At 51.9% G+C, this 22,653-nt stretch overlaps 1 protein-coding gene across 9 annotated transcripts in view; it reads right to left on the bottom strand.

Annotated features, from left to right (window-relative positions):
• The window catches only part of SHTN1 (shootin 1), a 162,145-nt gene that overhangs the window by 83,564 nt on the left and 55,928 nt on the right, over positions 1–22,653 (bottom strand). For 5 of the 9 annotated variants that reach the window (XR_007911130.2, XR_011382204.1, XM_051824202.2 and 2 more), the window contains exons 1-2: positions 18,953–19,591; positions 789–841 (exon numbers count right to left, since the gene is read on the bottom strand). Coding sequence is in view for 6 of the 9 variants with exons in the window: in XM_051824202.2 (XP_051680162.1) it covers positions 789–841; positions 18,953–19,010 (111 nt within the window). In the remaining 3 variants the exon portion in view is untranslated. Of the gene's footprint in view, positions 1–788; positions 842–17,645; positions 17,696–18,952; positions 19,592–22,653 lie in introns of those variants that run through there. The other 4 variants (XM_070057162.1, XM_070057163.1, XM_051824206.2 and 1 more) reach the window with 2 other exon arrangements.

The following is a 22,653-nucleotide window of genomic DNA, read 5'->3' as shown; positions in this document are numbered from 1 at the left end:
CTAAGACCAAAAAAGCATCATTCTGCTTCTTCTCTCCTATTGTGCATTTCCTATTCTTTCTCTTGTCTGACCTTGGCTTGCTCTTCCATTTGTCTCCTCCCTAAATTCACAGGTAAAAAAAAATATATATATATACACACTCGTACACATGGGCGAAGAGTCACAAATCTTGAATGGACATTTTCAGAGGTTAATGATGGTAAAGGATACAACTTGCAAAGGTAAGCAGAAGTCTATTATTCACCAGTGAAAGAACAAAATTGCCAGAGCCCCTGAAAATGTACCAGGCCTCCCCGTCTCCCGGCTGGGAGTTTCTCGACCTCTGGCACATGGTTCGTGGAGGGAGAGCGGGCTCACCCGCAGAAGTGTGTGCAGAAGCTGTGTGGAGGCATGTGGGCTAAACACCAGAGACCAAGTCCATGGGGTCCTTTCCAGAGGCCCAAAGGTAAGTGCCTCCGGCCTTCTAAACCCACCACCAGAATCCCAGACCTGCCTGCTGGGGAAAAGTACAATTCCCGGGACTTGAGTGGCTTGGCCTGGTGCCTCGCCGCACATTTGGCCATGGAGCAATCCCCGGGCTGCGCCCACTGTGGCGGGCCTGCTATTCTTTACCATCTGGAGCTGGACTTGGTATTTGCTTGAACCACACACACGCAAGAATAAAGAAAAAAAGAGAGAGAAAAAACCCAACCCTCATTCACATTGAGCTGAAATTGGTGGCTGAACAATTGACTATGCAGCCTGAGGCTTTCACACATGGAAGAAAGGGGAGAGGGGGAAGCACAAACCTTCTCCTTTGTTTTCTGGTTCTCGGCCCTGAGGTCTTCATATTCGCCTATTGCTGAAAGAGAAGGGAAAGCATGTTACAGCAGGACAACACGTTACAGCCACGGCCAGGGAGGGGCAGGGCGGGGAAGAGCCCACCCGGGAGAAATGGAGATCACGGCAGATGTGAGCCCACCAGGCTGAAGTGCGGTTCCCCCGAGACCATCAGGAAGACCTGGGGACCAGTCCGCTCGCCTGCACGATGCTCCTGTGAAAGGCTGCAGGTGTGTGACCCCCGACGTCCGGCCCGCCACTGTTAGTCTCTGCTGCCACGCCCAGAGGTGCATTCAGAGAATCAGCCTCTAGCTAACCCAGGGGATGGCACATGCAGCGCCGCGTGGCACACCTGCTTCCTCCACAGAGCCAAGGGCTGTGCTGGGACTTGGGCTTGCAACTATCTGGGGCCAAGACTGTCGGTCATGGAGCCAGGTCCAGACACCAGCCAGGCTCACGTCACTAAAGTGCAAACAGTTCCCAAAAGTCTACATGTTCTTACAACTACCTGAGGGGAGAAAATCTTTACCACCTAAAAGCCTCTGCTGCCAGAACATTTAAGCCCCCTCAACCCCCACTCCATCTTCCAGCAGAGCAGCACCGGCCGGCATCCTCCTGGCCGACAGTGGGAAACTCAGGGCACGCGAAGGCCGAGGCAGGGGAACAGCCACCGTCGGTGACGGTGCGACAAGCAGCTCCTTGACTGGCGCTGGCCACCAAAGAAAACCAAAACCTCAGTTTTTCTAGTTTCTATGAATCCTAAGTATGAAGACAGAAATAAAAACTCTGAAACCAGTAGTCTCAAGAACACCCAGGCTAATCTGACCAGTCATTCTAGAAATGCACTACTCTGACGCTCCCCAAAACAGACGACCACGGTAAAGGACATGCCACGTCCCCTCCAGCAGTGGGTCAGGGGGTTCAGAATGGCTCCTGTGAGGGTCAGACTGGACTTAAAAGCTGATTCAAATTAACAAGAGCTTTATAGGATAACCCACCGATGTCTAGAAGTTTCATTAGGACCCAGTGAGCACTTAAGTAAGAATTAATAGAGAATTTTATGGAAGCCATACCCCAAAAGAGTCCTTGAACGTTAAACAGACTGTAAAACGGCTGAATGTATGCATGCAAAGATACAGCCCTTTTGAAAAATCACTGTATTTCCAACAGAAAAACTGTGACCACAGAATGAAGCCCTCTGCACCCCAGCTCCTCATCACTCCCCGCCCCCCGCACACCCCAGCCACTTAGAATAAACTAAACTCTCCTTGGACCTGAAAAAAAAATCAAGGAGATGTGCCCCCCTTGAACACAAAAGAAGTAGGAGGTGAGTGAGAGAGTCTAAAAGTGTGCACTGACACCACTGGGTAGTCTGTGGTCATGGTCCCAAAACTTATTATTAGCTCTAATACTGTTTCAAAAAATAAACACAGCAACATCTCAGTGAGAGACTGTGATTTAGGTTGACTTGACATTTAAATGTATCTGTGGACGAAGCTGAAAAATCAAAATGGATTTAACATACTCTATTACTGGTGACCTGCCTCACAGACACACAAAACAAACAGTAAAGGCTCATAAAACCATGATCTCACACTGACATTAAGAAATTTCTTTCTATTTAGAACATGGGATAATGGCTTTGAAGGCTTTGTAAAATACTGATACTATTCCCCCATTACACCGCTAACGGAAGCCAGACCAAACACTGTACACTCCCAATCACGGGGTCTTTATGAAAAGCATGAATTAAGAACCCTTCACCTATCACATTTTAATGGAAAACACGGATAATATGCTTTATTGTGGCCGTGTACAACTTAAAAATAAATACAGCTAAGTGCAAGGAAAGGGGAAGGGAGGCGAGAATGCAACCACTTGGCAGCAGGAAGCGGAGTGGGGGATGGAGCGCGAAAGGAAAAGAAGACGTCTACTTTATTCCCTCGAAGTTCAAGCTCACTGCCCTACACACATTCAGACACACAGGCAGACACACAGACCTACCCCCGGTTACACACAGGTAACCCCATCCCTGGCAATTCTGACAAATCGAAGTGCGCCACGTATCATTCAGCCATTTCTCTTAGGCAGTGGGGAAGGGTCACAGAGAAAGTCCTGTTGTTGTTCCAGAGCCAGCTCAACAGTGAACACTTTTTTTAAAAGATGAATTTCTTATTTTGAAGAGTTATAGAGGGACAGGGAGAGAGACAGAGAGATTTTCCATCTGCTGGTTCACTCCCCAGCAACCTCTGCTGGCCAGGCCAAAGCCAAAGCCAAAGCCAGGAGCTTCAGCTGGGTCTCCCACGTAGGTGGCTGGGCCTCAAATGCTTGGGCCGTCTTCAGCTGCTTTTCCCGGGCCACTAGCAGGAGCTGGATCCAAAGTGGAGGAGCCAGGACTTGAACCGGTGCCCGTATGGGATGCTTGCATCCACTTTACCAGCTATGCCACAGGGCTAACTCCACAGCGAGCATTTTAAAAAGTGAGTTTGTGGGGCCGGTACTGTGGCATAGTAGATAAAGCCGCTACCTGCAGTGCTGGCATCTCATATGGACACTGGTTCGAGTCCCGGCTGCTCCACCTCCGATCCAGCTCTCTGCTGTGGCCTGCGATAGCAGTAGAAGGTGGCCCAAGTCCTTGGGCACCTGCTTGGGAGACCCGGAGGAGGCTCCTGGCTGCTGGCTTCAGATTGGCGCAGCTCCAGCCATTGCAGCCAAGTGGAGAGTGAACCAGCGGATGGAAGACCTCTCTCTCTCTCTCTCTCTCTCTCTCTCTCTGTGTAACTCTGACTTTCAAGTAAAATAAATAAATCTTAAAAAAAATTAAAAAAAAAAAACCCTGAGTTTGCACAGCCCAAGTGATGCAGTGGCAGAGATCCTCCAGATCTGAACTACCCAGTGCAGGAGGAGATGACTGGGACCTATTCCTGCCACAAGGGACACCCACAGCCTGGGCGGGCTGACCAGCACCGCATATGCCACCACACTCTAAGTCACACAGGACAGAGAGAACACGCAGCCTAACCCCAGCCTGCGCGCTTACTGGCTAGGAGACCTTGGGCCATCAGTTATCTGAGCCTCGGCTTCCCCCTCTGGGAAACAGGACACTACTGCACAGCTCTCATGGTGCTGTGATGCAGTGAGGGGCTGGTGCAATCCGATGCCCACAGCCCCAGTCAGGGGACCCAGGCTCCATGTCCAGCTCTTTCTGATAACCAGCTCGGGGCCCCACTCCAGCTTCCTGCTAATGCGCGCCCTGGGAGGCAGCAAGTGATGGCCCAGGTAGTTGGGTCCCTGCCACCCACGTGGATGGCGTTCCTGGCTCCCAGCGTCAGCCTGGCCCAGTCCCAGTCATCACAGGCATCACAGGCATCTGGGAAGCGAACTAGCAGGTGGGAGCGCCCTCCTACCACCTCAACGAAATAACAGATTTTAGAAAGAATAATGAGTTATTACATATTAAGGCATATACTGCTTCATACATGTTAGCCACGTGGGCATTGTGGTGCGGCCGGTTAAGCTGCTGCCTGCGATGTGTATTCCATATCAGAGTGCCGGTCCAAGTCCCAGCAGCTGTGCTCCTAATTCAACTCCCTGCTAGTGCACCTGGGAAAGCAGAAGATGGCCCGATGTGGGAGACCCGGATGGAGCTCCTGGCTCCTGGCTTCAGCCTGGCCTAGACCACCGAGGAGTGAACCAGCAGATGGAAGATCTCTCTCTCCCCCTCCCCCTCACTCCCTCTCTCCTTCCGTCGCTGTCTTTCAAATAAAGAAAACGCAGACATCTTTTTAAAAACATACAGGTTAGCCATGGTGATCATCAGAGAGACAGCAAAGGACAAGGAATCCTGTGTCCATGACGACAGAGACTGGGCTGTTCCCTAATGCCCTCAGTCTCGCCTTTGTCCCACACGGCCTGACAGATGGCAGCAACCTGGAAAAAGATCATCTCGGAAGCCTGGGGTACTGCTTCCTCCCCGAGATAAAGGGAGCGAGGAGGGACAGGGAGTGTGCAGTGTGGCAGAGCTGGACTTCCGGTCCTGGTTGCACGTGGGAGCCCTAAAACCACACAGACCTCAGGCCCCTCCACCCTGGCCTCCTCACCCTGGGTGCTGGGTTCACTCTTCTGGGGTGCAGCTCAGCACTCCTGGTTTTTGAGAAGCGACTGTCCAGGTAATTCTAACATGCAGCCAAGGTGGGGACCCACTACTTAAGAGCACAGAATGGAAGAAAAAGGAAGATGGAGGGGGGAGGGAACGAGGGGAGGAGCAGGCAGAGCACTTGTTTCCAGTCACGCCAGCTTTCTATCTTCTGACCCCTTAATGCCAAGGCAAGGAGTTTTCTTTCCAAGCTGCAAATGACGACACAGCCAACCCCGAGGCAGCTCGGAGAGAAGACCGAGTTGCTTCAGAAACATGACAACTAAGTTGGAAGCTGCCAGCTGGGGACGCCGCGGGCGGGGGACCTGGAGGGTTTTAGCACCGAAGGCCAGCATTCCTGCCCACCTGTCTGTCCCGGGCAGGTCCCCAGCCCGCCTTCAGCACCAGCTCCAGACCAGCACCTGCAACCAGCACTTACCAGAGCTGCACCACCCAGGCCACAGGCGGCTACATTTTAATTGATGAAAATAAACGTAAAATTCAGTTCTGTTGCACGAGCCACGTTTCAAATGGCCAACAGCTACCACGTTGGACCACGGGTAGAGAAGCTTTCCAACGCAGTGGAGAGACTACTGGCCAGTACAATTCAGGGCACCGCGGCCCCTTCAGCTGACCACGTCGGAAGGTAAGCTCACAGCATCCCCCCACCCAGCTTCCTACTTCCTGCAGGCCAGGTCTCCCTTCACAGGGGTCATCACCTCCCCAGCCCTCACACCAGACACACGGGATCGACCTTGAGTGCCCACTTTCCTCTCCCTTCAGAGGAGGTCACTCCGCACGGATCTCTGCAAAATGCTCTCCAGCCTGCCGTGCCTCCACTCTAACTCAGACCCTCGATCCTGCCACAACCCTCAGCTCCAGCTCCCCTCTACCCCAAGCTCATTCTTTACACAGTGGTTAATTAGCATTACGGCAAAGAAAGCTAGTCGTTTTATTTTCTTTTTTTTTTTTTTTAAAGATTTTATTTATTTATTTGAGAGGCAGAGTTACAGTGAGAGGGAGAGACAGTGAGAAACATCTTCCTTCAGTTGGTTCACTCCCCAAATGGCCGCAACGGCCGAAGATGCACCAATCCGAAGCCAGGAGCCAGGAGCTTCTTCCGGGTCTTCCGAGGTGGGTGCAGAGGCCCAAGGACCTGGGCCATTTTCCACTGCTTTCCCAGGCCATAGCAGAGAGCTGGATTGGAAGACGAGCAGCCGGGTCTCGAACGGGCACCCATATGGGATGCCGGCGCCCAGGTGGAGGATTAACCTACTGCGCCACAGCACCGGGCCCTTATTTTCTTCTTTCCAAACCTTCAGAGACCTTAGTGTCACCTCCGGGAGTTCCACTGTCCGCCCGCCACCCTGTCTCAGGGCTGCAAGGGGTTCCACTGCCCAAAGGCCCAGAGATGCCTGAACCCACCACCACCTTTCCTACCCACATGCCTTTGCAAATGTCTTCCCCTCTGCCTGCAAGGTCTCTCCCTGTCCCCACTCCCACCCCATCTTCCCTGCTTTCTGCTTCACAATGCAATTCAATTCAACTGTCATTTCATCTAAAATTCCTTCCCCATCTGCCTCAGGCAAAACCAGAGCTTGTATTTCAATAATCACCACAGTACGCTTTCACACACACAGGTTGAGCATTTTTTTAAGACTTATTTATTTATTTGAAAGAGTTACACAGAGCAAGAAGGAGAGCCAGAAGGGGACAGAGAGAAAGAGAGGTCTTCCATCCGCTGGTTCACTCCCCAAATGGCCACAATGGCCAGAGCTGGGCTGATCCAAAGCCAGGAGCCAAGAGCTTCTTCTGGGTATCCCACACAGGTGTAGGGGCCCAAGGACTTGGGGCATCTTCCACTGCTTTCCCAGGCCGTAGCAGAGAGCTGGATCAGAAATGGAGCAGCCGAGACTCGAACTGGCGCCCATATGGGATGCCGGCACTACAGGCGGTGGCTTTACCTGCTATGCCACAGTGCCGGCCCCAGCTTGAGCATTGTTAATCTGAACATCCTCTGAAATATGAAGCTTACTTATTTATTTATTTGCACAATCAGATAGACAGGGCTCCCAACTATGGGTTCACTCCCCAGTGCCCACAACAGCTGGGACTGGGACTGGGACTGGGCCAAGCTAAAGTGAGGACGGGAACTCGATCCAGATCTCCCATGTGGGCTGCAGGGACCCAACTACCTGAGCCACTACCACTGCCCCCGGGGTGGGCGTTACCAGCGAGCTGGAACTGGAGCCCAGACGCTCTGACATGCCACGTGGGCACCTCGACCAGCATCTTAACTCCCAGGCCAAACACCAGCCCTGAGATCTGGACTTTCTGTGTGGCTCTGTCTGTACTTTGCAAGTCCATGCAATGTTTGCTTACCTGGAAACACCCCAAATCTGAAGCACTTTAGGTCCCCAGCATCCCAGACAAGGGGTGCCCAACCAGGATCTCTATTAGAATATCTACATACAGGAAATCTTCAAAAAGTTCATGGAATGTGTGTACTCTAAAAAACTCTGCACGGATTTCAACAAATGTTTTGTACCAAAATAAACCTCCCACTCAGTTCACTAAGATGCACCCTATACTCAACTGAGCAGAACACCAATCACAGTCCATGCCTATGCTGCATGAACCGATGGCTCACGTAAAATCTACGATGCAAAGCAAGGCAAATGTTAAGGATAAAGCCCCCACCTGCAGTGCCAGCATCCCATATGGGTGCCAGTTCGTGTCCTGGCCGCTCCACTTCCAATCCAGCTCTCTGCTGTGGCCTGGGAAAGCAGTGAAGGATGGCCCAAGTATTTGGGCCCCTGCACCCGTGTGGGAGACCCAGAAGAAAGAAGCTCCTGGCTCTTTGCTTCAGATCGGCTCAGCTCCAACTGTTGCAGCCAATTGGGGAGTGAACCAGTGGATGGAAGACCTCTCTCTCCTCCCTCCCTCACTGTGTAACTCTTTCAAATAACTAATTAAGTCTCTTTTTTAAAAAATTTGTTTAGTTATTTCAAAGTCAGAGTTACACAGAGAGAGAAGGAGAGGCAGAGGGAGAGAGAGACAGAGACAGAGAGAGAGAGAGAGAGAGAGAATCTTCCATTCGCTGGTTCACTCCCCAGTTGGCCACAATGGCCAGAGCTGCGCCCATCCAAAGCCAGGAACCAGGAGGAGCTTCTTCCGGGTCTCCCACATGGGCGCCATCTTGTACTGCTTTCCCAGGCCATAACAGAGATCTGGTTCGGAAGTAGAGCAGCCATGACTCGAACTGGCGCCCATATGAGATGCCAGCACTGCATCTGGCAGCTTTACCCACTACGCCACAGTGCTGGCCCAAATAAATAAATCTTTAAAAAAATAAAAATGAAGGCACAAGGGGCTGGTGCTGTGGTGCAGCTGGTTAAAGCCCTGGTCTACAATGCCAGCATCCCATATGGGCACCAGTTCAAGTCCTGGCTACTCTACTTCCAATCCAGCTCTCTGCTATGGCCTGGGAAAGCAACAGAAGGTGATCCAAGTCCTTGGGCCCTTGCACCCATGTGGGAGACCAGAAGAAAGATCCTGACTTTGGATCACTGCAGCCATTTGGAGAGTGAACCAGCGGATGGAAGACAACCCCCCCCCCTTCTCTGTTTCGACCTCTCTCTGTAACTCTTTCAAATAAATTAAATCTTAAAAAAAAAAAAAAAAGAAGAAGGCACAAATGTATAGACAAGTCACATTCTACCCGCCCCTCACCTGTGAGCAAAAGCATCGTAGAAGGCAGGAGACAAGGGTGACAGACGTTACAGCAAACCCGAGGTTCACCCACGACGTGGAAACACACTGCCGAGGGTTAATGAATTAATGACACTCGCTAAGTACTCTCAACAAACACACAAATGATTTCAAAGATGGGAACTACTTTAAAACAAGCACGCAGGTCTCGTTTCTGGTCCAACATCGGAGAGGCTTCTGCATCAACAACACTCAGTCCCTGCGATCACAGAAATGAAACCAACTGACGATCGACAGGTCTCCTTAGCTGCCTCCGAGAGCCGAGGTGACAGGCAAGCCACCAGCCCCCAACCCCACGCGACACATGGGTAGAGAGAGGGGGCCACTCCACGTTACAAGGAAGCAGCCAGGAATACCTCAACTGGTGTCCCCGCTGAAACTTGAACACACCAGGGACCCCGTCTTAGAGGAGGCTGGACGTCCAAGAACCCTGGGAGATGAGAGAAAACCCCCCGCACGCCTAGAGGCAGAAGCAGCGCTGGGAAACAGGCCGTGAGCATGCTGGCGCTGGACGGCTCTCCTCCAGGGATACCACTGGACGGAGCCTCGGGTGAGACAGGACGTAAAGACGGAGGGGGCTGGAGGTGGACACCTGGGAGACTGGGCTGCGTCCCAGGCTCCCGGCTTCAGCCAGGCTGCTGCGGAGGTTTAGGGAGTGAACCGCAGGATGGGAGTGGGTGCTCGTACTCTTTCTCAAATAAGCAGGTGATCCACACTAATAATAGGGCCATAGAACACTTCCCTTCCTTCTATACCGCCTCAAAAACCTTCACAGCAGCTTTATGCTACCTGTCCAAACCTGGGGGCAACAGAGACCTCCGGCACGTGACCGCATCAGCCAGCTGTGCCGCACCCACACGTGGAATGCCACGCAGCGAGGAGAAGAAACGAGCCAGCAAGTCACAAAAACGCACGGAGGAAGCTTAGATGCATGTTGCTAAGGGAAGGACGCCAATCCATACAGACCCATTACCGTGAGTCCAACTCCATAACACTCTGAAAAAGGCAAAACTGGGGAATAACAAACAGGTCAGTGGCTGCCAGGAGGGGGGATAGGTGCAGGACAGAGGAAGAGTCGCCACAGTGAGACTGTTCCGTGTGATGCTGTAATGGTGGACACATTTGTCCCAACCCACAGTGAGCCCTGTGGTAAACCAAACTATGGACTTCAGTTACTAATGATATGTTAATACTGCCTTGTCAGGGAGCTGGCGCTGTGGCATAGCGGGTAAAGCTGCCACCTGCAGCACCAGCATCCCATATGCATGCTGGATCGAGTCCCAGCTGCTGCACTTCCAATCCAGCTCTCTGCTAATGCCCTGGGAAAGCAGTAGAGGATGGCCCAAGTGCTTGGGACCCTGCATTCACGTGGGATACCCCGACGAAGCTCCTGGCTCCTGGTCTCAGACCTGCCCAGCTCCAGACACTGCAGCCATTTGGGGAATGAACCAGTGGATAGAATATCTCTGTCTCTCCCTCTCTCTCTACAACTCTGCCTTCCAAATAAATAAATCTTTAATTTAAAAAATTGGCCTATCAGTTACAACAAATACACTAATTAACAACAGCAGGAATGGAAATATAGGGGAATGTGAAGAGAGATACGAAAATTCTCTGTACTTTTAGCTCAATTTTTCTGTAATCCAGGGGTGGGGGACCTTCCTTCTGCCAAGAGCCATTTGGGTATTTATAACATCATTTGCAGACTATACAAAATGACCAACTGGAAAATTAGCCTGCTCTCGATTTATCGAACTTCAAGGCCTGCCTGCGGTTGCCTTGGCAACGCCTGACCACATGCTCTCAGGGGCCTGATACAGCCCATGGGTGACACATTCCCCACCCACTTCTCAAAAACAGTTCTTACTGATGAAATCAAATTAACCAGGGACAGGCCTGTGGCCCAGCTGAGACATCGTGTCCCACACTGGGGTGGCTAGGTGCCCACTGCCACCTCCTGTCTCCAGCTTCCTGCTCGTGCAGACCCTAGGAGGCAGCAGGTGACGGCTCAAGTAGTTCAGGCCCCGCCACCCATGCGGGAAACCTGGATAGAGATACCAGCTCCCAGCTCGCAGCTTCAGCCTCAGCCCAGAGTCTGACGATGCCTCAAGCATTTGGGGAGTGAGCTAGTGGACGAAGCCTTCTCTTTCTCCCTCAAATGCGTGAGTTGAGCACACAATCAGAATCATACCCATACTGCCACCACTGAGAATCGGGGATGAAATCGAGCAACAGAAGGATCTAAATATCTTCATGGCACCATCCAAAAATTTCAGAGCTCATGCTTTCATGTTTAGAATGCTCAGCCAGCATGGCAGGCAGAGGGGAACAAGAGCTGTATTCCTGGCAGGCGCCGAGGCTCACTAGGCTAATCCTCCGCCTGCAGTGCTGGCACACCAGGTTTTAGTCCTGGTTGGGGCGCCGGATTCTGTTCCAGTTGCTCCTCTTCCAGGCCAGCTCTCTGCTGTGGCCCGGGAGGGCAGTGGAGGATGGCCCAAGTCCTTGGGCCCTGCAACCCCATGGGAGACCAGGAGAAGTACCTGGCTCCTGGCTTCGGATCAGCGCAGCATGCCAGCTGTAGCGGCCATTTGGGGGGTGAACCAACAGAAGGAAGACACTTCTCTCTTTCTCTCTCACTAACTTTGTCAAAAAAATAAAAAAAAAGAGCTATATTCCTTCTGTATTATAAAGAAAAGCCTAGCTGTGAACAGCTTCACAGAATAAAAATCTAAAGCACAACAAAGTCGAAAATACATGTTTCTGGATCCAAGTCGTCCACATTTAAAAATTTTTCCTAGACCCCAAAACAGACAATCATTTTTTGCCAATTAAATACATTTTAAAAAGACTTATTTATTTATTTGTTCTTAAAGATTTATTTATTGGTTGGCACCGCGGCTCACTAGGCTAATCCTCCGCCTGCGGCGCCGGCACACCGGGTTCTAGTCCCGGTCGGGGTGCCAGATTCTGTCCCTGTGGTTCCTCTTCCTGTCCAGCTCTCTGCTGTGGCCCGGTAGTGCAGTGGAGGATGGCCCAAGTGCTTGGGCCCTGCACCCCATGGGAGACCAGGAGAAGCACCTGGCTCCTGGCTTCGGATCAGCGTGGTGCGCCAGCTGCAGTGCGCCACCGCAGCAGCCATTAGAGGGTGAACCAACAGGAAAAAAAAAAAAGGAAGACCTTCCTCTCTGTCTCTCTTTCTCACTGTCCACTCTGTCAAAAAAAAAAAAAAAAAAAAAAGATTTAATTATTTATTTATTTGAAAGTCAGAGTTACACAGAGAGACAGGAGAGGCAGAGAGAGAGAGAGAGAGTCTTCCATCCGCTGGTTCACTCCCCAGTTGGCCGCAACGGTAGGAACTGCGCTGATCCGAAGCCAGGAGCCAGGAGCTTCCTCTGTGTCTCCCTTGTGAGTGCAGGGGCCCAAGGAATTGGGCCATCTTCTACTGCTTTCCCAGGCCATAGCAGAGAGCTGGATCAGAAGTGGAGCAGCCGGGACCAGAACCGGTGCCCATATGGGATGCCAGCGCTTCAGGCCAGGGTGTTAACCTGCTGAGCCACAGCACTGGCCCCAAGACTTATTTATTTGAAAGAGTTGGGGGGGAGGGGCAGACAAGAGAGATCAATCTTCCATCTGCTGGTTCACTCCCCTAAGTGATCGCCAGGAATAACCCAGGCTGAAACCAGAAGCCAGGAGCTTCATACAAGTCTCCCACTTTGGTGGCAGGGGCCCAAGCACCTGTGCCATCTTCTGCTGCTTTCCCAGGCCATTAGCAGGGAACTGGATCAGACGTGGAGCAGCCGGACACGAAGCAGCGCCACATGGGATTCCAGCATTGTGGGCAACAGCTTTACCCTCTACACCACAACGCCCCCATAAACACATAAAAGAAGTGCTCCTACAGATATAGGTACAAGAACGTAAGCAGCATTATTTTTTAATAAACTTGTAGAACTTCACAGATACTACAAAGTTCTCAGGTATTCCTGAATTATTAACATCTTCCATTAATATGGTCTACCTGTTCCAATTAGTGGTCTGATAGTAAGACATGATTATGAATTAAAGTTCATATTTTATTTGTATTTCCTTAGTTTTCACAAAAATGCTCTTTTTTCTGGTCCAGGCTTGCGTGGGGGACGCCACACCCTTCCAGCTGTCCTACACCCTGAGACACTCCTCGTTTTTGGCGACCTCGGCAGTGTGGACGACGGCTGGCCGGCTGTCCTGTACACTGTCCCTCATCTGGAACTTGCCCGATGTTCTCCTCCAGGGTAGCCCGGGCTCACGCATTTCCAGGGGAAGCTGTCCGCAGTAACGCATCATTTTCATCACATCGTACATGGGACAGATTATACACAGGACTTCTCCCTGCTGCCGTCAATACCCCGACTGACTGGCTGGCCAGCACTGGTTTCCCCTCCGTCCACAGCCCCCACCTGAGGACTGGAAGTCATGTTACACCTCTTCATGTCTGGCTGAGGGGGGTGGGGCGGCGGGCGCTACATAAATCATCCTGGGTGGATCTGCATCGGAGCTGTCTCTTCTCCCCACTTATCTGCTCATTTCTTTTTTTTTTTTTTTTTTTTTTTTTTATTTTTGACAGGCAGAGTGGACAGTGAGAGAGAGAGACAGAGAGAAAGGTCTTCCTTTGCCGTTGGTTCACCCTCCAATGGCCGCCGCTGCAGCCGGCGCACCGCGCTGATCCGATGGCAGGAGCCAGGATCCAGGTGCTTTTCCTGGTCTCCCATGGGGTGCAGGGCCCAAGCACCTGGGCCATCCTCCACTGCACTCCCTGGCCATAGCAGAGAGCTGGCCTGGAAGAGGGGCAACCGGGACAGAATCCGGCGCCCTGACCGGGACTAGAACCCGGTGTGCCGGCGCCGCAAGGTGGAGGATTAGCCTATTGAGCCACGGCGCCGGCCTTGCTCATTTCTTTATATCAGTACTGACTTAGAAATATCTCTTCCACACTCTTTATATTTACGATATTTACACATAACTGTTAATACATGCACTAATATTTCTGGTCTAAGTTGAGCTCCTAATCTGAAACTTCTTCACCATCACCTCTCAGAAAGTTTCATATGCTGGAATGCTTTGGATTTCAGATTTGGATGAGGGATGCTCAACTGATAAAGTCTGCACAAATACTCCCAAAGCCACAAAACGCCAACACCTGGAACACTGCTGGCCCCAGGCGTTTTGGCTAAGGAATGCTCACCTGTGTGTGTGCCGTGCCCATGGCTCCACCTCTGGCCACTGCAAGTGCTCACAGAGGCTGCCATGCCCCCTCTGTGAGCTCACTGCTTGGAGTACTTCCTTCGTTGCTGGCACTTTAAGATACCCTGGGCTCATCCTAAGAGTTCTTGCCCCCTTCATCGATCAACCATTTTTTTTTCCTAGAAACTCTTCCCTTCCAGTGGCGAACAGTATTAGAAGCCAAGTCCTCGGCACGAGACGCGCTCACTGCTCCTGGTGCAGATGGGCGCCCTCAGTTGACAGAGCAAGAAAAGGTGGGTTTGTATGCCAACCCACATACACGCATGTCTGTACACCCATGACACGGAGCCTTCTGCGTCTACGTGAAGTTGGACTTGAAAAAAAAAAGTCCACACAGAGGACAATACGCTGTGGGAGATCCATCCAGAACACTATCCGATCAATTTGTAATGATTTTACTCCTTATGTTCGGGTATGAAACATTAAGTACGAGATACAAACACAAACTTTCTGGAAGAAAATGCAACTAAAGGCCACCTTTGAAAAACGGGAATGGATTAGGGCATGCCTTGTTAATAGGGTGATCCTGTCCTTAACAAGACAAGGGGAAAAACACCTTGGATGTGACAATGGTTTATAGCCCTCCCAAGGTAACAGGATATAAAATGTCTAAAAAGACTCATCAGGAGAGTGATAAGGAGATAAAGACTGAAAAACAGCAGGTTTGAGAGAATAGGTCATTGTCCTTTTCATGTTATATACTTTGTTTTCTATGAGCATGAGTTTATTTTGTAATAAAAAAAAAAAATCACCGACACACTGGAAGCGATAAGTGGCCGTGGGATCAGGACCGGAAGGTGTACTCCCTCCCACACCGTTGTCCATCCCACAGAGGCCATGCCAGCGGAGTCTCCTTAGCCACGGTTCACAGTCTCAAGAAGAATCCTAATTCTTTGTAACTACTAGAGTTTCAGAGGCAGCTGCCTCCAGGCCACGCTTTAAACAATACCGGTGCTGGGGTGGGCATCTGGCCTGGTGGTCAAGATGCCCACGCCCCACGTCAGTATCTATGTTCAACTCCCAGCTCTGTTCCTGAGTCCAGCTTCCTGCTAATGCACACCCTAGGAGGCAGCAGGGGATGGCTCGAGCAGTTAGCACCCTGCACACACATGGGAGACCCGGCTCCCAGCTTCAGCCAGCCCTGTTCCAGTTGCTGCAGGCATCTGAGGAGTGAACTAGCAGACATGCTCTCTCGTTCTCTCTCATTCTCTCCCTCTGCCTGCTTCTCAAAGCTAACAAACAAATAAAATTCAACATTCTAGTAAAAAGCCAAGTTCGTGTTTAAAACCAAGGCAACCACTTCATTCAAAACTGCCTTCTTCTAACCGACTTTGTATACATTTGAGACTGGCAATGGTGCAACTTTTCCAAACTGACACAGCCACTGTGATAGGCAACAGATTCAGCCCCTTTTGCCAAAATAATGCCCTAGCTGCTCTCTGCCCCTGGAAACACCTGTCATTACTAATTCGGTTCTAAGAGTCAGCTTGGTAAATCTTCCCTCTTCTTAAGCACCCTCTCAATCATCTTGGGGAAAGAAAATACTAACTTCAGTGATGAAAGAAGGTTAGCCTGCTTTAAAACCAATCATCTCATCACAGGAACTCCATTTCAAATACTAGGAGCCCGTGAAGAGCCCACAACCTTTGGGTCCCTGCCGCAGCTGCCGTCTGGACTTAGCACGTCTTCCACATTAAGTGACCATCACTATCTTCAACTCCATCTGCGAAGTTCCAACTGATACGGTACTATTGTGCCGATCAGGCTGATCAAGGGCATCCATTGTCAGGGTCGGCCCAGTCTGTGTGCTCCCTCCCGGCCACGGCACCCCATTCTGCCTTAGACAGCCACTCCAATCCACTGGTCTTTGGACAGCTGTCTACCAAGGTGACCTGACCAGGAGATCTGCGTCCATGACCCCAAGTATGTCAATCAGACACCCTTCCTGGAACCAACAGGCCTGCCACCATCCTCCCCAGCAGGGACGAGGTCCTGTTCATCTCTGTGTCTCTCATGCCTATCACAGTGCATGGCTATGAATATTCAATGCATGTGGGTTGAATGAATTACACAGAAAATGATGCACCTTAAACAAATGCTGGACTAAGTCTATCATTTTCCAACAGAATTCTGGAGGGGGAGCAAATTGTACGATGTTTTGTAAGGGAAATGTCCACTTGAGTAGATGGGAAATGCGTGTCGGAAATAAAGTGCATTAAAGATGTCAATCAGTCCAATAAGATAAAGCCCCCAAAAAGACAAAAGGAGAATTACCTCATTGCCTCCACATCTGCTTCAACATAAGCCATCACACACGGGCTAATGTTTTTAAAGGGACATAATACAACTTTCTAGAAAGACATAAAATAGCTAATTATACCACTCACTAGAAGGGAGCATACAACGTTTGGAAGTGATTCAGAAGTGGGTGTGATTCCTAAGACACAGAACTTAGGGAACGGTGAGGAGGAATTAGAGTTCGCTCGCAGTATGACAGCCTCCAACATCACACTGCACAACTTGTGTCCAGAGGCAACCCTACGTGCCACACCACCGCCACTCAAGGCTTCACATTAGAGAAGGCTGATGTCAGGTCCCCGCTGAAGAGTGGGCAGGACCCTGCCTCTGAAACACCCACCGGGGGCCGGGCTCAAATTACAGACTTAAAACTCAGAGAGGAAGGAACAAGGTGATGAAGCTCACGTGGCCAGTAAACCTGGAGGATGGCAGCGCTTGCCAGGAACCGGGACAATACAAGTCATTTTGGAAGATGTCATTTTTTGGACAAAGATTCAGAAACTCGTCAAGCTATGACAGAAATAAGGATGGCCAGCAGCCAGTGTTAACCAGTACACAGTGTTAACCAGTGCCGGCTGGGAAGTCCTCCCAGGGGCACTTCGGCCATGCCCACAAAATGCTGTGTATGTGTTCCCTCTAATACTCCAGTTCCATTTCTAAGACTCGAGCCTATAAAAAAAAATCTGTAACTGTGCATTCATTTGTATGTTTACTTAACGACTAGACAAAAAAACCTGCTGACTCCAAGGGCTATGTGGCCCACTACCTACAACCGCGGGGCCTAGCACGTAAGTCCCATCCATGGTCAGTTCACTCAGCATTTAGAAAGGAATATGGAGTAGTTAATCAATATCAGCTCTTCTCATTCACATTTTTGGGGGGGGGGGTGGCACTGACACAGTGCTAACAGGTAGTAAAAAGTACTGTTTTCAAAAACAAAACGCACACACACCACCAGCTGGTAAAACTGATGACCTGATGTTAAGTACCCACAGACCTAGCTGCCTGTTTGTCCACCTCAAATCCCCAGTTTCTCAGTTCAAGAGATCAAACACCAATTCAATCCTCTTGAAACAAACCCGTTGTTATCACAGTCTACGAGCTGCAGGCACACACCCTGGTTCTGAGAAGTATAAAAATCACACTGTGGGCTTAAAAAAAAAAATCCAGCACTTGTGTCACCAGACTTCACTTCCAAAAAGAGGTTACCTTTAAATCAACACAAACTCCCAAGTCTAACCGTTCTCTTCCCTTGGTGTGCTCGTAACCAAAGAACTACACCCTCTAAAACTACCGAAACCACGGATTTGGTTTCCAATATGAGAAGGAGCCAGGAACTTACACATCCTCCTTTTTTTTCTCAGCCCTCAAATCCAAGAGACAGAGCAGGTTCTAAAATCAAATAAAAACATGTCGGTTATCTGCACCGTCAGCCTACCCTGGAAACCACGTACTGTATGAAAGGAGGTAGTATTTTTTCTGTCACCCTTACTTGGAAACTGACCGTCCATGGACAGACCTGACATCCAGAGAGCTTGCCAAGTCCAGAGCGTGACTACGACTCCAGGCTCCTCTAGGCCGGGAGGTGCAGGTGCTGCGAGGGTGCAAGAAGCTACCGCGTGCCCAGCACCTTCTCTCCACGCAGGGGGACTCAGTCATTTCTCCGGGGTCACAGAGCGAGCACTGCTGTGGGCATCTGTACGCCCAAGAGTGTGGCTCAGGGGGATGAGGAAGCAACAGGTCCTGCGCCTGGACAGCACCGCCCCAGGCAAGGCCTGATGGACCACAGCGGCCCCCACAAGGCAAGAGGGGCGGGCAGGTTCACAGCCCTGCGAGCTGACCCCGGAGAGGGCACGTGGCCTGACTGCGGAGCCGCGCAGGGAGGCCCCTAATCCTGCAGATTTTCACTTCCCAAATCTGCAAGGTGTCTCTCTGCATCTCGACCCATATTCTCTGGGCAATAATGACGGGAACGCTTTTAATGTGTTGGCTGGTGCTGATGTGGCTTTGTTCCCAAGTGCGGCCAGGGAGGAAAATGACTGATGGGAGCAGCCCCTGATCCTAGGGTAACACCCAGTGACCGAGCGGCGGGGAGACGCGTGCGCACGGCCTGGCTTTCACGCGCCCGGCGCCCATGCAATTTTCAGGAAGCCCGACGCAAATTCAGGAAGCAGGGGTGTCTCGGATTCATCAATTGCTAAAAATGGGAAGTGACAAAAACACATCGGCCTGAAAAGCCCCCAGCTGGGTCAAGAAAAGAGGAACGGGACCGACTCCAGTGAAAAAGGTGGACCGGCTGCGAGGCGGCGCTGCGGGCCACGGTGCGCCAGCGAGGGGGCAGGGGCAGGGGTGGGGCCGGGGCCGGGGGTACAAGGCCCCGCGCGCCGCCCGGACACCCGCCGCGCCCACCGCTGCGCCCACCGCTGCGACCCCCGCCGCGCCGCCCCCGCCCCCCAAGCCCCGCCGGCGCATAGCCGGCCCCACCGCCTGGACACCAGCACCCGGCTCCCCGCGGCGCGACCCCGTGGCCGCAGCGACCCGGCCCCACGGAGACCCCGGCGGCCGCGGCGCCGCCCGCCCAGCTCCCCACCTGCCCCGTCCCCGCCCCCGGGGCCGCTGCCCGCACCTGGCGCCCGCGTGCGCGCCTACCTTGCTCCTTCAGGCTGGTGATGAGCTGCAGCTGCTTCTCCTCGTCCGAGCTGTTCATTTTGGCGGGTGGGGCCGGGAATAAAAGGAAAGGAGGGCGCGGCGAGGGGACCCGGGGGAGGGGAAGACGGGGCGAAGACGCCGCTGGCGTGCGGCGCCACTACCCGGAAGTTGGATTCGCTCCCGCTCCTCCTCCTCCTGGCGCGGAGCGCACGGGTGAGATCATCCCCCACGCACCTCCTCTGCGCCCGCGGCCGCGCCACCTGCGCCCGGCGGGGCGGGGCGGAGCCCACGGTCGCGCACCCCGGGGCTGGGCGTGGCCGCGGGGGCTCCTGCGAGGAGGCGGGGGGCGCGCGGCCTCGCGTGCGGGTCTCCGCCTGCGCCGCCGACCGCGCAAGGACGCGCGTGCGGAGGAGGCCGGCCCCCCAGGGGTCCGCGGCGTCCCCGGGAGGCCCCTCTCTCTCTGTGCTGGGCGCGGCGGGCTGCGGGGCCGGTGTTGGGAAACAGGTGCCCGCAGAGGCAAAGGTCAGGGTCGTACTGATTGCTTCTGGCCGACACCGGACAGGCACCGGGAGAGGCCAGGGCAGCCTGGCGGCCGCCGACCACTGAAACTGCCACACAGGCAGCGAAGGAGGGCCCGGGCTTCCGGCCTTCGCACCTGCTCGGACGGGACGTGGGCCGCGGAGGGGGGACCTCGGCAGCCCCTGCACTCCCAGCGCCCGCGCCCACGCAGCTGTCCGGCCTCAGGGCCTGGCGGGCGGGAGCCCAGCGTTGGTCCCGCACAGCTCTAGGGGTGGACCCTGAGCGGGTTGGAGGTGGCAGGCCTGGCTTCTGGTTCACCTTTGCCTCCACTCTTTGATCTGAACAGTGAGAATGGTGATACTTACTCTCCTGGGAGAATAATGAACCCAACACCAAATCCAGAAATTAGAATACTTTTTATTTTAAAGGTTTGTTTGTTTGTGTGTGTTTGTTTGAAGAGGAGAGAGAGAGAGAGAGAACTTTCCATCAGCTGGTTCACTCCCCAAGGCCTGAGCTCCAGCAGGAGTCTCCACATGGGTGCAGGGGCCCAAGCACGTGGGCCATCTTCCACTGCTTTCCCAGGCGCATTAGCAGGTGCTGGGTCAGAGCAGCCCTGGACTGAACCACGCTTCCACATGGGATGCCAGCATTGCAGGTGGCAGCTTAGCTCTCTGGTGCACAACCTGTGGTTTTTGTTTGTTTGTTTGTTTTAAATCACAGGTCTGCAAGAACAGGGTTGTGGTTGAGAATCAGAAGCTGAAACAGTTCTGCGTTCTTCATTAAGCATCTCAAACAATTCCAGACTCAGTCGGACTTTCTGCACACCCTGCCTTTTCTCCCCAGCTGGACAGGGCACCAGCACGGTGCTGCCGGCCCTCAGCTGTTCCCTGTGCACAGGCCCAGCTCCACTGACTGTGTCTGACCTTCCCGGGAGAGGCAGGGGCGGCATTTTGGTAAATCCTGTATCTGGTAACCTTCTGGTGCTCATTACCAAATACCAACTCAGAAGAAGTTTCAAAACCTGGTTTTCTGTTTTTGGGAAATGGCCGTTCAGTGACTCAGTGGCAGAATGATCTAAATGAACAACCTTTTAAAAATAGAGTGAATAAAAAAGTTGAAACTTTCCAAGTACTCCTCCACGGGGTTTTGTTAACCCGTCCTCTCCCCGAGTTTCCACTGGACGGTGCAGGTTGGTTGCAGAGCCCCAGGAGTTGCCCTGGAATCACATCTGGAATCAAATCTTAGTCGGCAGAGTTGAGAGAAGGTCTGGGAAACACGACGCAATTCAGACTCACCGGTATGAAAAAAATGCATCTGAGATGCTGCACTACACATTTTAGTTGATAAATCATGGCCGCCTGGCTTTCGTATGGCAGAGCCAGGAAACCTGCTAACCCCAACATGTCCTGAGGCTGGGCCGTGCGGAGGAGCCCCTCCAAACCAGAAGTCACTTCTCACACTCTGCGTGGTGTCAGCAGAGCTGTTACTGTATATACAGATTCATTCACAAGCTCCAGTTGTCAAATGGCTGATTCAAGAGTCCACTCTTACTATGCAGTAGTTGGGAAATATCAGTGGAGTTTAAGAATGAGTGAATTGTCAAATCGATAATTGAACCAGTGTTTTGGTCCCACGCTGAATCGGCAGCCCCTTGAAATGTATCCCATTGACCCTCCCTGAAAGAGAAGAGCCTCCTGAAATACAATCTGGTATTATCTGGAGGGCATGGGCTGAATGATTGGGACGGCTGCTAGAGTCACTTGCTGGGATTCAGCTCTCCCATTACACCATGGTTTATTTATAGGATATGAATATTGATGGAAAGGAGAGAGCAGTATAATTAGTTTTTGTTCTGTTTAATAATACACAAAAGGATTTATGTTGCAGGCATCACATTGGAGATATTAGCCTCCAAATAACCTGTCATGTAAAACCTTTAAAAACATGTGTGTTTACATAAATGAGGGGACGTCAAAAAGTTCATGGCAAGATAGAATTAAGAGAAATGTTTATTTTAGCACAAATATATTTGGAAATCCATGTATCATTTTTTCATAAACTTTTTGAAGACCTCTCTTATGTAGATTTCAAAAAATTTTTACACCAAAATAAACTTCTTTTAATTTTTTTTCCAACAAACTTTTCAAAGTATCCTCACACATACACGTATATCTGTAGAGAGAAAGGAAAAACTCTTTCAAAGTGAATTGGTAGGGGCCAGTGCTGTGGTGTAGGTTAAGCCACTGGTGTCAGCATCCCATACGGGCACTGGTTCACGTCCCGGCTGCTCCACTTCCAATCCAGCTCTCTGCTGATGCACCTGGGAAAGCAGCGGAAGATGGCCCAAGTGTTGAGCCGCTGCACCCATGTGAGAGACCCAGAAGAAGCTCCTGGCTCCTAGCTTCCTGTTGGCCCAGTCCTAGCCATTGCAGCCATTTGTGGAGTGAACCAGCAGATGGAAGACCTCTCTCTCTCTCTCTGTCTCTCTGTTTCTCTCTCTCTCAAATAAATAAATAAGTCTTTAAAACATTTTTTAGAAAATGAATTGGAAGGACATGATGTACTAAACTCGGGATAATGGCTGCCTCTGGGTGGAAGGTAGAGGAACCTAGCACCAGGAGCTGGGGGAGGAAGAGCGAGAGTACAGTGGTCAAAAAAGATTTTTCTCTGGGTTGGGCGCTGTGGCACAGCAGGTTTTAACCTGGCCTGAAGCGCCGGCCTCCCATATGGGCACCGGTTCTAGTCCTGGCTGCTCCTCCTCCTATCCAGCTCTCTGCTATGGCCTGGGAAAGAAGTAGAAGATGGCCCAAGTCCTTGGTCCCCTGCACCTGCGTGGGAGTCCTGGAAGAAGCTCCTGGCTCCTGGCTTCAGATCAGCACAGCTTCAGCTGTTGCGGCCATCTGGGGGAGTGAACCAGTGGGTGGAAGACCTCTCTCTCTCTCTCTCTCTCTCTCTCTCTGCCCCTGCCCCTGCCCCTGCCCCTGCCCCTGCCCCTGCCTCTCTGTAACTCTGCCTTTCAAATAAATAATAAATACATCTTTAAAAAAACAAAATAGGCCGGCACCACAGCTCACTAGGCTAATCCTTCACCTAGCGACGCCGGCACACCGGGTTCTAGTCCCGGTCGGGGCGCCAGATTCTGTCCTGGTTGCCCCCCTTCCAGGCCAGCTCTCTGCTGTGGC

Source organism: Oryctolagus cuniculus, chromosome 15 (assembly GCF_964237555.1).
Source record: "Oryctolagus cuniculus chromosome 15, mOryCun1.1, whole genome shotgun sequence".
Taxonomy (NCBI): domain Eukaryota; kingdom Metazoa; phylum Chordata; class Mammalia; order Lagomorpha; family Leporidae; genus Oryctolagus; species Oryctolagus cuniculus.
Note: the sequence above shows the minus strand (reverse complement) of the source record. Positions and strands in the feature narration are given on the sequence as shown.